Here is a 15,278-nt window from a genome sequence, read left to right on the forward strand (position 1 = left end):
GGAGGTGACCATTCTCCAGGATAGCCAGGGGGCAGCAGGGAGGCAAGGAGAGGAGGCCGGGCCGCCAGGATCCCAGTGGGGAGGCAGGAGGAGATGATGAGGCTGGAGAACAGGCGCAGGGCTGGGGTGTGGGGACCGCTCTGTGGAAACCCAAGCAGTGAAAGCCCAGGCCACCATCTGCCATGAGGTTCACAAGCTGTCCCTGAGGCCCAGTGTGAACAGGGCCCAGGCAGCATTGGGCACCCTCCAAGAGTGACCTCCCTAGTGAAAAGGGATCCGTTTACTGCTCACTCAACTGAAAAGACACTCGTTGCCCCTCGGTGTCGGGGGGGGGGGGGGGGGGGGCGGTGGGCAAACACAGGAAGTGTGCGGTGACTGCTGTCAGGGAGCTGACCCCCACCTGGACCCCAAGGCGCGGCACACACACAGGGGGCTCAGGGCCCACTTCCCTCTCCGGTGGCCCTCAGGTCCAAACGCAGTGTGTGCAGAAGCCCAGAAGCTCTCCCAGCCCATCCTCCACTCCTGCTCTGTCCTGCTGGGGTGGCCCCATGCTGTCTTCATAAACTCGCTCTTTACTCCCCATTCAGATCCAGCAGCCTCTAGACACCAGGGAGCGACTGGAGGTTCTCTGCCCCACTCGGTTAGAATCAGGGTGGGTCTCACCCCGATGGCCATGGGCCAGGAGACACTACAGTGTTTGCCGCATGCTGACACATCAGCACACAGGCCATCACTAAGAGCACCCCAAGGAAAGGGAAAGACAAACCACAAACGGGAGAAGAGGGCACAGTTGGACTGAGGATACACAGAGTTCCCCGCCTGACAGAAACATGGGCAAGAGCCATGAACAGGCAGTTTCCCCCACAAGGAGACACCTAGAGCTGGCACACTCGAAGACAGACACCTCCCTCCTGTTCATCAGGGAAACGCTAGTAAAGGCAGCAAAGAAGAAGTGCGTCTCATCCATTCCAGGCAGCTGGCAACACCAAGGGCTGGAGGAGCTGAGGGCTGGGGGTGCAGACATGGTGAGGGGCAAAATCAGTGTAATGACTTGAGAACATTCACTCAGCCAGTCACAGGCCCCACAGCTCCGGAAGCCACTCCCGAGTGTTTACCACAGCCACAGCCCCATCTTCGCACCCTGGAAAACAATCTCCGGAGTCCCCCAGCCTGTTTATGACAGCAGCCACGGCCCTGATGCCATGTCATGGTGGCATTTTCCTACCATGGGAAATATATATAGCAGTGAACAGAGTTAACTCCAACCAGATGAAAGGCGATGGGTGAATCCTCACATCATAATGGGGAGTGAAAAAACTGAAGTCCAGGAGACCACTTATGTGACGGCTAATTTTATGAGTCAGCTCGGCCAGGCCATGGTGCCCAGATATTTGGTCAAACATCAGTCTAGATGTCATGGTGAAGGTGTTGTTTACATGAGATTAACATTTACATCAGGGACTTGGAATAAAGCAGATCACCCTCCATAACATGGTGGGCCTTATCCAATCAATTGAAGGCTTTAAGAGAAAAGGACTGAAGTTGCCCAAGGAGGTGGGAATTCTGCCTCCAGGAGGCCTCCAGACTTGGGATGCAATATTAGCTCCTCCCTGCGTCTCCAGCTCCCCCCGCCCTGCAGACTGGACTTGTCAACACCCACAACAGTACAAGCAATTTCTTAAAATAAATCTGTCCCACTCTCTTCCTCTCTCACACTGTGTGTGTGTGTGCGTGTGTGTGTGTGTGTGTGTCAGACACAGGCACACCTTATTTAATTGCACTTTGCTTTATTGCATTTCACAGCTGTTGCTTTCTTTTTTTTTTTTTTAAGCAATTCTAGGTCTAGGGCAAACCTGCATTGAGGAAGTCTATCAGCACCATTTTCTTCGTGTCTGCATCACAGTTTGGTAATTTTCATAAGATTTCAAGTTTTTCATTACTATTTTATCTATTATGGTGATCTGAGATCGGTGACTATGACTTACTGAAAACTCAAATAACAATTAGCATACATTAGCCATAAAGTATGTTTTAGGGGCACGTGGGGGGGTTCTCTGTTAGTTAAGCATGCACTTCAGCTCAGGTCATGATCTCACAGTTCTTGAGTTCAAGCCCCGCATCAGGCTTTGTGCTGACAGCTCAGAGTCTGGAGCCTGCTTTGGATTCTGTGTCTTCCTCTCTCTGCCCCTCCCCTGATTGCACATGCACACACACACTCTGTCTCTCTCTCTCAAAAATAAACATTAAAATAATAATAATAAAGTATGTTTTAATTAGGGTATGTATGTCTTTATGCATAACGCTACTGCACCCTCAACAGACCGCAGTACTGTATAAACATAATTTTTCTAATGTTTATTTTTGAGAGAGAGCACATGCACGTGAGAGCAGGAGAGGGGCAGAGAGAGAGGAAGAGAGAATCTAAGCAAGCTTCATGCTCCGTGCTGAGCCCAATGGGGGACTTGAACCCAAGACCCTGGGATCATAACCTGAGCCAAAATCAAAAGTCAGATGCTTAACCGACTGAGCCACCCAGGTGGCCCCATTTTGGATCACTTAAAAAACATTTTGACAATTTGAAAAATTTTTTTTTTACTTTTTACCTTGATATGATTTCAGACCTGTCGGAAAGCTGGCAGGCAAGCATGTGCCCCACCCGCCGCCTAACTGCCTGGTACCCTCCTCCCACGTTGGCTCTGTCACTGTGCGCGTATGTGTAACTTTCTGAATCATTTGAGCATGAACTGAAGCCACAACGCCCTTTTTACGTATAAATGCTGCAGGTATATTTCCTAAACACAAGGATATTCCCTTATATAGCCACAGCACAGCGACCAAAGTCAGGAAATTAACACAGCGATCTAAGTCAGGAAATTAACACAATATTGTTATCAGATCTACGGGCCTATTCAGATCTCCCAGTAAGCAGTGTCCAAACCACATGTCTTCACATCCCATCTCCTTTCCTCTGAAGCAGCTCTGTGTCGGCCATGCACATCCTGCATCCATGTGGTTAGCTCACAGCCCATTGTGTGATTCACTTGAACTTCACAGCTCTTCCTGCAGCGTGGGCTCATCTGCTGTGCCCTTGAGCCCAGACGCAGCGTCTGCATTCTTGGTGGGGACCCTATGGGAACATGTCCTCTCAGCGACTGCAGCAGGAGGCCCCAAAGTCGAAGATGCTACCCGTGGTCCCATGGTACGCTACTCTGGGACTAGGCACGCATTCACCTCACTCAGTGAGCTTTCCTCTGCTGGTGACATTTGACTCAGTCATCACTATGCTGGTTGATTAATGGCATTTTTCAGAGTCGTCATTTCTTCTTTATCACTGGGCTTTCCTTTCTTTTGTGTGTCTGTCTCAGGAGATATACACGCATTCTTATCCTATCCAGCGGCTTACAACCTGTTGCTATCATTACTTAGGTGATGCTTATGTTGCCCCAGGTGGAGCCATCGCTTTGACATGCCTCCCCCACCCCCGGTACTCTGAGCATGTGCTCCCTGACACAAGATATTCCAGGCTCAGCCTGTGCTCTCCCTCCTCCAGCCCTGGAGCCAGACATTTCTCTGAGCAGCTCTAGTTCCTCAGCAGAGAATAGAATTAAGAAACCAAGATCAGGGGGCACCTGGGTGGCTCTGTCGGTTAGGTGTCTGACCCTTGATCTTAGCTCAGGTCATGATCTCATGGTTCACGGGTTTGAGCCTGGCGTCCAGCTCTGTGCTGAGCATGGAGCCTGCTTGGTATTCTCTCTCTTCCTCTCTCTCTCTCTGCCCCTCCCCTGCTCACACTCTCAAAATAAATAAATTTTTTTAAGAAGACAGTTTTTATTTTTTTAAAATATTTTTATTTATTTCTAGGAGAGAGAGAGAGATACAGTGTGAGCAGGGGAGGGTCAGAGAGAGAGGGAGATACAGACTCTTAAATAGGCTACAGGCTCTGTCTGAGCTGGCAGTCAGCACAGAGCCCGACGCGGGGCTCAAACCCACAAACCGCGAGATCATGACCTAAGCGAAAGTCGGACGCTCAACCGACTAAGCCACCCAGGCGCCCCTAAATAAATATTTTTTTAAAAAGCAGCAGCCACAATCTGGGTGCTGGGTGTGCTCACTGCGCTGGAGTGACCTCACTTCTAGGAAACGTGTATAAGTATGTACGCCCACACCTACGTGTCTGCGTGTATAGACTTCCGCATCTATCTGTGTCTGCGCCTTTGTACCCATCCGTGTGTTTGTGCCTGTGTGCATGCGCGCTTACTTGTGTGATGAAACCACAAGCTCATGCTGCCACCACGGATTCTAATCTCCTCCTGTCCGTGTTTGTGACTTGCTTCGAGCTGTCAGTGTCACTGCTGGGCCAGAAACCATCCTCTCTTGATCAGGCCGCCTTGCTTTGTGCTGGGGCCTCAGCATCACCAGCCTGCGGGAGGCCCTCGTCTGGCTGAGCAAAGGGCAGATGGAGTCACCAGGCAGGGGCCTGGTGCTGAGCCAAACGGCCTTCTGGAAGGGGCCAGGGAGGCAGAAGCAAAGTCCCCAGGAAGCCCTGGGGTGTGGGCAAAACCCTACGATTTTCTAGATGAAATGAGAAGCCAGTGCAGACGGCTGCCATCTAGCTCTGTGGAAAGACCATACGAGATGCAGGGTCGCAGGGAAAGGGCAAACAGGTCCCCGAGCAGCTGGGAGGGTGCTCCTCATGCCCTGCTGTCCCCCAGAGAGGTCGCCCTCCATTGAGGGTATGAGTGACTGGGTTCAAACACAGGTGACCCTGATTGTAACCAGCTAATACAGTCTCTAGTTATCCTATTTCTGGGGATCTTGCTCCTTTTTCTTTTTCTTTTTTTAAGGATTTATTTATTTAACTTATTTAAGTTTATTTTAAGTAGGCCCCAGGCCAATGTGGGGCTAGAACTCACAACCCTGAGACTGAGGCGCGTGCTCTACCAACGGAGACAGTCGGGTGCCCCGGGATTCTGTTCCTCTTAAGTTTCCTCTGTTGGGGGTTTCATCTGTCTTGTCCAACAAACATAATCCCCTCCACAGACGAAAGTACTTCTGAGGTTGACGAGCGCATGCTCTCAACTCCACGCGGAGTCCTCACAGAATGGGGGAGCACGCAGGACACGTCAGCACACGACCAGGAAGGGCACCAGCAAGGGCAAGGCCGTTTCAGAGCTGGCGGGCGGTGCATGCGGCCTCCTCCTCGCTGCCCAGGGCAGGAAGCAGGAGTGAGGCCGCTCACCTCCCCCAGTGCTGGGCAGCGGAGGCTGGGGTGCTTTGAGGAGGAACCTAGTCTCCCAAGGCCGCATGGCAGGCCCGATGAGCGTGGGACCATCAGGGTTTTGGCAAGTGCGCTCCAAGCTGTGTCCACCTCTAGGAGCACCTGAGTGCTGCTTTTTTTTTTAATGTTTTATTTATTTATGAGAAAGAGACAGTATGAGCAGGGGAGGGTGAGAGAGAGAGGGAGATACAGAATCTGAAATGGGCTCCAGGCTCCCAGCTAGCTGTCAGCACAAAGCCCGATGCGGGGCTCGAACCCACAAACCGTGAGATCATGACTTGAGCCAAAATTGGATGCTTAATGGACTGAGCTACCCAGGTGCCCCAAGAGCTACATTTTTAAGGCCAAGAGGAGCTACAAATCCTGGAGAGCCACTGCCTTGACTGACATGCCCCAAGGCTAGACACTGTGCCCAGAACTCAACACCAAAGCAGGGAATTGGTTTTCTACCTCGCAGAAGACAGACATCCCCAGAAGGACAGGAGGTGCGGGCCTCTGCCAGGCTGCACAAGGCAATCTCTGTGGCTGGCGCAGGAAGAGGTCACTGGAGGCTTTGATGCACACCAGGTGGATGCCGTGACCACGGTGTCACACAGGGTGCCGGCCGAAATCTCAGCGCCCATGGGAATGGCACCCCCATCACCAGGGCATCGTGGCTGCACCTTATTCTCAAACGGTTCCAGGGAAGAAAAAAACAGAGAGAGATGAGGCAAAAGTAGGGAAATATTGACATTTGGGGGATCTGTATCAAGAGTATTATTCTTGAACAGTTCTGTTTCAATTTTAAACTTAATATAAAAAATAACAGGGAGGGGCAGGGAAGGAACCAGAAGATCCATCCATCTGAGGCCATGGACCCCAGTCCCCAGTCCCCTGCCTGTGTCCTCAACCCTGGCAAGGCCTGCCGCCATCTGCGCCTCCCACCCAGGGACAGCTGCTCGCAGTGGCTGCAGGAAGCAGTGTGCTTCTGCCCCAGCCTCGACCACACCAGCTGCTCAGGGGGATTCTAGTCATGCTCAAGCTTCCCACCCGGCAGGCAGCTCTCACTCGGGCCCTGGAACAGGTGCAACCTTTGGCCCAACGCCCCCTCTCCCCTCCCGGAAGCCTCTGTGTCTCTCTCCTACTCTCCCTGGGCACAGAAGAGAAAGGACACCCTCTCGCCTGCCAGGGCCAACCCCTTCCCTCTGTGCCCATCTCCTGGTCACTGCAGGCCCTCACTTCATGGCCGACCCTTGCATCCTCCAGTCTCGGAGTCAGCTCAGGCCTCTGGAAGGCAGCCTGATGCCTCCCTTGCCATTTGCCTCCTCCACCTGCGTTCCTCCTTAGCTCTGTGACATTTGGCTTCCACGACCCCCAGACGGCGGCGTGAGAGGCAGGATTTAGAACTGCCACGAGTGCTCTCTGCTCTACCTCTTAAGAGCCGTAGGATTCTCGCCCTCCTCCAGAGCCTGTGGGAAGCTGACATGCAGGCTCAGTATGAAGTGTGACATTGGCTCCTCAGCTTTTCAACCCCCATCTGGTCTGCCTGCCCCGGCCCCCTCCCAGCCTCCTGGGGGGCTCATGTCTGACCTACCCTGTCTGCCTGCGGCTCTCCAACCTGCTGTCCCTCTTCTCGACTTAGCTTGTCTGGGTCCCACAGCTGCCTAGAGGTCTCTCCTCAGGCAGCCGGCCAGCTCCTCAAATTTAACATGCCAACCAACAATTGGGCCCTTTCTCATTTGTGCCGGATTTGCGAAAAGGCAGTCACGGCAGGTGCTTAAGGCCACTAAGAAGAAATAAACTTCTGGGAAAAGAATTTGACATTCCAAAGATGCATCAAAATGGCCCATGTCATGTACCAGTCACTGTGAGTTGCATGCAGGAGGACCCCAAGGTCTTGTTTGGTGCTCCCAATCAGCCCCAGCGCTGGCCCTCCACAGCAGCCCTGGGCACTCTAAAATCAATTTTACTCCTCTTGCACTACCCCATATCTGGTTTTTTATCTTGATGCTTCTCTTGCCCCAAAGGCATGTCCAGTCCCCGCTCCCTTGGGTCTGTGACAGTCCTTGCCCCCCATTCCAGCCCACCATGCTGTCCTGTGCCATGGGTCACTTCTTGGACTTACAGAGCAGATGTGTCACACTCTTGTTCACACAGCACTGGGGCTCCCTTGACCCAAGTCCAAGCCCTTGTCTACAGGTCAAGGCCCTCCCACTGTGATGTGCACCACCCCCTCCTCACAGACCTTGGGCTCCCCATCAAACAGACTTCTTGCCATCTGGGAACATATGTTCTCTCTGCCCAAAATAATCCCCATCTCCACCTGTCAAGATCTGTCCTTCTTCAATAAATAGCACTGGGACAATTGGCCATTTGAACATTTTTTACATTCTCTGCTTCACAGCATGCAGCAAAATGTATTACAAACTAGAATTAAACGTTAAATATACAATGTAATCACATATATTAAAAAGCCAAACTGTAAAACGTCTGAAAAAAATATGAGGTTATCAAATACGTGAAAGGGGAGAGTGTAGGCCTAATGAAATCCCAAAGGAAACAAGCAATAGGTGTAACTCCGCAGACAGAAGCTCACTATCAGGAGCAAGCTGACGGAAGTGAGCAGGAAGCAGCGTGCTCTCCGTGCCAACCGAACAGGACCGGGCAGCGCGGTGCTCCGTCAGCAAGAACTGAGACAAGCAACCGCGTGCACATCTTGCACGAGGGCCGGGTGAGGTCTGGTCTTCCATTCCTTCCCTAGCACTTAGGAGTCGTGTCCGCTCTCCCAGCCTGAAGCTGGGGTCCTTTCTGAGCCCCAAGTCTGATATTTTCGTACTGTCCCATGTTTGGTTGCTAGCGATCACCCTGATTTTGATTGGGTCTTTTTCACGAACCGAGAAGGGCTGATAACTACTCAGCGCGCGGTTCAGTGCTTTGCACGCATTATGTCATGTGCTTATCGCTCCCATTCTGCACGCGGAGGAACCCCCCAGGGCCGCTCCGTCGCGGCACGCTTATTTCCCCAAGAGGCTCCCGTGCCCTGCCGCCTAAACCCGGGACACCCGCGCCCCAAGCAACGCGCGCGGCGGCCAGCAGGGACCGCTCCTCGCGCCCGCTCTCCTTCCGCCCTCGCGGCGGCGGATGACGTCACCGCAAGACCACGTGACGCAAAGCGCCCGCCACTCCCTGGCCGTTGCCCAGCAACACTACCAGGCACGCTTTGTTCCGAGAACTGATGACCCGGCAACGCCAGCCCCGTCCTTTACTTCCTCTACCTTTAAAAGTAATAACAATCAAAACCGCGGCACTGTGGCACCCCGGAGACACGCGACCGCAAGGGGGAGGCACAACGCCCCCGCCCCCGGCTTCCTGCGCCCTCCGCAACCTAGTAAGTCCCTGCCTCGCGCCCCGTCACTACTCTACGTCACTGCCTCGCGCCCCGACGCCGCGGGCGCGGCGCTTCCGGCCGCGAGGACGTGTGGGCGGAGCGGTGGCGTCAAGGGCGCGCGCCGGAAGCTGGCGAGAGCCGGGCGGAAGTGGCGGGGCGGGGCGCGGGGCGGTGGGGGGCGGCGGCGGCGGCGGCTGGCNGACATCCAGAACAAGCGCTTCTACTTGGACGTGAAGCAGAACGCCAAGGGTCGCTTCCTCAAGATCGCCGAGGTGGGCGCGGGAGGCTCCAAGAGCCGCCTCACGCTGTCCATGGCGGTGGCCGCCGAGTTTCGCGACTACCTGGGCGACTTCATCGAGCACTACGCGCAGCTGGGCCCCAGCAGCCCCGAGCAGGTGGCGGCGGCGGCGGCGGGAGCCGAGGAGGGCGGCGGACCGCGGCGCGCGCTCAAGAGCGAGTTCCTGGTGCGCGAGAACCGCAAGTACTACCTGGACCTCAAGGAAAACCAGCGTGGCCGCTTCCTGCGCATCCGGCAGACGGTCAACCGCGGCGGCGGCGGCCCCGGGCCCGGCGGTCTGCAGAGCGGCCAGACCATCGCGCTACCTGCGCAGGGCCTCATCGAGTTCCGGGACGCGCTGGCCAAGCTCATCGACGACTACGGCGGCGACGACGACGAGCTGGCGGGCGGCGCGGGCGGCGGCGCGGGAGGCCCGGGCGGCGGCCTGTACGGCGAGCTCCCGGAGGGCACCTCCATCACCGTGGACTCCAAGCGCTTCTTTTTCGACGTGGGCTGCAACAAGTACGGCGTGTTTTTGCGCGTGAGCGAGGTGAAGCCGTCCTACCGCAACGCCATCACTGTCCCCTTCAAGGCCTGGGGCAAGTTCGGGGGCGCCTTTTGCCGGTATGCGGACGAGATGAAGGAGATCCAGGAGCGACAGCGGGACAAGCTGTACGAGCGACGCGGTGGGGACGAGTCCGAGGGCGAGGAGGTGGACGAGGACTGACGCAAAGCGCGCCGCTTCCCCGATGGGCCCCCCGCCCCACCACCGTCTCCTTGGCCAGAGAGCCCCTTTCCCGCTCATCCCCTGGGAGCTAGTGGAGGCGGAGCGAGGGGGCCCCTGTCGGGCGAACACACAATGAAAAATAATACAGTTAATTAAGAGAAATAACCATAAAAGAACAGTCGCGAACAATTAAAAGCAGCAAAGTTCCAAGGAGCTAACAGCAATCTGCAAAGAGGACAACCTGAGCAAAATCGTCTCGACTTACGTTGTTTTCAGCCAAGGTCTCTAAACCTGCCAGGGTAACCCTGGAGGGGACAGAGCTGCACATGCCCGGGGCCACTGATGCCAGCCGAATTGGTGTCACCCCTGGGTGTCCCGGCCTGACCATCTCTCCAGACCTCATTGTCCTGGTGTCGATTACTTCACCTCCACTGAAATCAGCATATTGGATCTGGGTCTTTATGGGATTCTTGAGAAGAGAGAGGCTTTTACCTTTATTTGGCTCTGGGAGTACAAGTTTCACGCAAAGGAAGGCAGCTCCAAGTAATCATGGACGGGGCAAAAGAGCAGTTCAGGTAGCCACCAGGGAATGTAGGAACCCGTTGCATTGTTCCAGCTTCAGTGGTTTTGCGGAACTTGGACCAGTGTTCATGTCTCTTTGCGGAATTGTTTTCCTGGATGCAAATGGAGTCAGGTGTCGATCCTTCAACTAGAATCTGTTACTAAAGGATCTTAAAAGTTGGCAAAATTTGTCCGAAGCTAAGAGCAGTCTTACATTGGAGATTGCTGAGGCAGACACAGGAAGAAATCCGGCATCAAGCACAAGGAGGACGGAGCAGGTGGGCCGCCGCTCACGAAAGTTCTCCCCAGGTCTGCAGACACTGAGGTCTTACCCAGAGATGGCATAGGGGTGAATAAGAGCCGGATTCCCCAGCGCTGCACCTCACAAGCCAGCAAATTATGGCCACTTCGGCCATTTGGGCCACTGGTTGGCTGGATTTTAAACCGTAAAACTTGAAGATCCCTGCGAAAGGAACCGTGTGGCTACAAGCCTGAGCTTTAATGGAATATACGTCCTCTGGGGAAAGTTGGGGATAACCAAAACTGAAGTCTTCATCTACCTTCAGTTGAATCTGTGGATTTACTCAAACACTAAAGATCCTCAGGTCCAGAATTCCAGCATCATCTATTCTTTTAAAGTAGATTTGTAAGAACTTGATCCATTGTTTCAGTACCTCACGATCGAAGTTGGCAAATGATGGATGAGTGATTCGAGCCGTGTGCCCTTCGGAAGCTGAAATCCATCTACATGGGGACAAAGAACGTGAAAACGCTATGTCCTGGAAGCATTTTTATACCATCTTGAAATTTCCACAGACTGGCCCTTGGCCAGTGGATCCAGCTGTTTTTCAAGAATAAAAGTTGGGGTTTTCAAGGATCGCCTCTTCTATATTTTAAATGGATTTTCAGTAGAAATGATTTTTACTAATCAAGTTCATCCCACCCCATCAAAAGGTATTCCTAGAAGTGTCACAGACCTAGGTGACTTTGAATTGAACGGGAGCTAACGTTCTTTCCAAAGTTTTTAGGCCTGCCTTGTGCGACACCTCAACTGGGAGGCAGGTAACACCCACCTCCAACGATCTTAGTTTTGTTTTTCTTTTTAACTGCATGCCTGCCCTTTATTTGAGCTGCCTTTTAATTTATTGCATACCCTTTTTATTATCTTATTTTGGTATTATTCAATCTATACAGTCTTTTTGTATTTATTGGGAAATAAGTGATCTACAAAAAGGTCGTTTTCATGCATTGTGGCCGAGGGGGAGGGAAAGAACTGTACATAAAATTAGGCTTTTTTAAAAATTAGACTGGTTCAGAAATACTGTCTATCTTAGATTTTTTTTTTTTAAGTGGAAGAGCCACAAACAATGGTGCCCTTTTCAGACTATTTCTCTACTCTTATCATCCACAGTAGACTTTTTAAACAGATTTTTTTTAAGGCTTTTCCTTTTTTTAAGAAAAAAAAAAAACTTTCTCCGTTGCAAAGAATGTTTCCTAAATTGTATGGGAGCAATAGTATTTTTGATGTTTTAATGACATCTGTATACTTGTACTGTATTTTGTACTACAAGGCAGCTGTTTTCAATAATGTCCTGCTGTATTTACCTATGTGTTTTGAGTGTTTATTTCTTTGCTGCGGAGAACAAATCCCTACATAGTTTTGGTAAGGGCGCCGAGAAGCTGGCATTAAGTTTGCAGAAACTGTTTCAGTTTCAGACTTCAAGGCAGCGATGGAAAGTGAGGTCGCAGCTCTCGGTTCACTGCTGTGACTTTCCTTTTCAAACCATGTACGAGTCCCGTGTAGACCGACGGGTCTGTTTTGCTTCCGCGGGGGTTCCTGTTGCTCCGCGGCCGTGAGCCAGTGCAGTTCTGCAAAGGTGCAGCGTCTCTCCTTTTTAAGGGGTTGGTTTGTCTTTCTTTTCTTTTCGTTTGGCTGAATCGCAGTCCTGAGCCTTGCCTTTCTACTCTGTAGAAATGACAGGGTCTTTGCAACCCTTCACCAGTGGCTACTAAGCTATAATTAGCTGAATAGAAAGAATGTGGAAGTGGTCTGAGGCATATAGACTGTATGCCAGGAGCGCTACCATATATGGGATCAGCTTTGGTTACCAGAGAAATTTTCTTAGTCATTAGACCGTGTAACAGTAATATATCATATGTAAATCTTTAGATATCAATTTGAGAATCCTCCAAAAACAGGAGCCAAGAATGCATAAGCTATGTGTTGGAAAAAGTAATTTATATTAAAATTTTGACCTGCCTATGTAAGATTAAGTGGTAGACGTCATAGTGGTGGGTTTTTAAGTCTTAACCAATCTAAGAGGTTAGTTCCTCCTGCGGGGGTGGTTCGGGCCTCTCCCGTCCCCGCAGGAAGGTTATGGGAGAGCGTGGATTCGCTGTAGCGGTTCACCGGCCCTCGTTCTGCTCCCTGATCTGGGGCAATAGAAAGTTTTGATGTGCGGTGGGTCCAGCAGGGCCGTGTTTGGGAACTCGTTCATAAACCGTGCTCCTTAGAGAAGATGTTGGTTGATTTCGGCCACAATATGGCCTTATGGATTGGGAGACAACCGATTTTTTTTTTTATCTCTCGTCTCCTCCTCTCCTACGAACAGTGATTTAGGGCTTGTTTTTTTAACTTTGGCAAACATCCCAGCGTATCACATGTTCCAAATAGTCCTGTTTCTGAGAAGCAGGGAACTAAACTTCCCTTTCAGACGATTGCTGAATCGTTTTTCTCAAAACTACTGTGGTTAGAAATGCGAGAAGTCAAATTTTTGGCACAGAATAAAAAGAGCAAAAGTCTATGACGAGATCCCACTAGTCCCTTCTGATTCCCATTGTCCCTGCTGTCGTTCGAGCAGGGCAGCACAGAAAGTCCTGTGCGCGCACCCTGCCCGGAGCGAAATGTCCATCCGCACGGCACCCCCAATCCAAGCGGAAACCGGACGGAAAACCCAGACACCCTATGTTGCTGTGGGAGGCATGTAGTTGGCATAAGGGACTGTGGCCACGGTGCACACGCGGCCACCTGTCAAGTCACTTTCCATAACTGTTTACTGCAAAAACGATGGAGAAGCGTTGGGTGCGGGCAGCCAGTCACCTCCCGCCGCCTCCGCTCCCTCCGTTGTTCTGCGGTAGACGCAGGTCTTTTAAGAGACGCGAACTTCAGTTTTCTCAAAACAAACCAATTCTCCTGTCTTATCCGAAAATGCAGGGTTGTGGGCAAAAGAGGCTGGTTATAATAATGCCCTCATATTGAGTGGTCTGAAAACGGCTGCACACCGCAGGCACTGTGGTTGCCTAGGACGCTTTGTTACATGTGACCTTGATGGGCTCTACTTGAGGGTAGTCACCCGATGCAAGGTGTGGCAAGGTGACTGTCCCATTGGCGTCTGCCTTGCTGTCGAGGTGGATGCGCTGAAGGAGAAGCTTGAGTGTGTAAGCCGCCCGCATGAGTATCCTTCATTGTAAATTTTGTTGTCATTTTTCACCCTGTTGATGGTACTTTGTCCAATGCACAACTGATCTCTCAGTAGATATTCATTTGCAAATAGCGTGGCCTTGATCAGTGAGAGGGAAGGAGAGCAGTGACTCTGTGTGTGGGCAGGTGGGCAGGTGGTCCCTTTACCAGGGAGCCGCCGGCAGCACACTTAGTGGCAAATGCGCATGCGCTTTGTCTCCTTTCTGACTGGGGAAAGTTCATGGCTTTGACCCTGGAGGTATTAATTCAATTGAGTTGTCTTCTATTTTTAGGAAGTATCAGAATTGCTCTGATAAGTAACAAAGTTGACTGCTTTGGTGTCCATTCTCAGGTTTTAGAATATATATAGTGGTGTGAAAACCCCACTGTTAACTCTTAAAACGATTTTAATTTAATACACCCTGAAAGTCCCAGACACGAGGCCTGCTCGGAGAGCAGGGCCTCGCCTGTTTCGCTCCTTTTCCACTTCGTACTTCACTTGAGAAAGTGTCGAGTGATTTGACATTGTATATTTCCATTGGAACCCCGACATATTTCTCAGAGCTAAAGCACTTTTTGATAATGAGCTACATGGGATCTTTGTGTGATGTGGTCACGGTTTCTCAGGCTCCCTTAGATAATCTGCTTATGAATATTGTTCTGTGTAAGAAGAGTGAAAATCTTTGCTAACGTTAGAAAGTTTGTATTCTTGACCAGAATGCGTTTTGCTAGCTTCCAATGCGTGGGAGAGTTGACGATGCTGCGTTCACGATGTGATGGTTACTTTCCCTTAAGCCTTAAGGTAACTTTCTGTTGTTTTTCCTCCCGTCAACAGCAGTGCTGAAGCCCTAGTAAGTGACTGAGACACTCAGCTCCCAGGGCTGCTCCTGGGGTTACTGTAAACCAGCTCGCTGTCTTCCTAAACAGTTACCATCCCCCTTGAGTAAACTGGATCGTGGGCGTGAGGGTGGGCGGGGGAGATGGTTTGGACAAAAGAGGAAAAAAAAAGAACCACATGTACCTTAAAAATACAGACACAAAAGTAAAACTGTGCATGTCAGGGCCCCGGGTGCAATTCCAGACAGAACTTCATGTCCCCAGTTTTTCATCTAGAAAAGCAAACTCCTTAAATTCCAAGTCCATGCCCTGAAGTTTTAGGAGCTCACACTCGGGGGCGGTGGGCTCTCTTCCTGTATCTCAGTTTGCTAGTTAAAGTCACTGTTTCCAGCCCTTGGGCTTAAAACAGTTTTCATTACTATTCTTTTGCTAAGTGTGGTCCAGTTGTCAGGATGGAGGAAATTCGACTTGGGGAGAATGAGAAAACAATCTAGTTGTATCACAGAGACTTTACTCTGGCAATTTCTAGTTAACACCCGTTCCCCTTATCCAAGTAAGACTTTTATGAATGTATTTTCGTATTTCCTAATGACATAGGGAATATGCCATCAGCATAATCACCCTTCCTCACCCCCCCATCTCTTAACGTTTCATTTGAAAATCTGACTCCTCCTTCCTCGGATTAGACATTGACTGGAATCGAGAGAGTCGTGTTCACACGGCAGCAGACACCACAGTGGTAGTTTCACTGCTCGGTCGGGCTTTTGATAA

At 51.4% G+C, this 15,278-nt stretch overlaps 1 protein-coding gene across 1 annotated transcript; it reads left to right on the forward strand.

Moving 5' to 3' along the window:
- Nucleotides 1-3,137: 3,137 nt before the first annotated feature.
- On the forward strand, nucleotides 3,138-11,814 carry PURB (purine rich element binding protein B). Its single transcript, XM_077765838.1, has 2 exons — nucleotides 3,138-3,199; nucleotides 8,332-11,814. The coding sequence occupies exons 1-2, from the start codon at nucleotides 3,138-3,140 to the stop codon at nucleotides 9,647-9,649; spliced, it is 1,380 nt and encodes a 459-aa protein (XP_077621964.1). The 3' UTR covers nucleotides 9,650-11,814.
- The last annotated feature ends 3,464 nt before the right edge of the window (nucleotides 11,815-15,278 follow it).

Source organism: Crocuta crocuta, unplaced genomic scaffold (genome assembly GCF_008692635.1).
Source record: "Crocuta crocuta isolate KB4526 unplaced genomic scaffold, BGI_CrCroc_1.0 scaffold751, whole genome shotgun sequence".
Classification (NCBI taxonomy): Eukaryota; Metazoa; Chordata; class Mammalia; order Carnivora; family Hyaenidae; genus Crocuta; species Crocuta crocuta.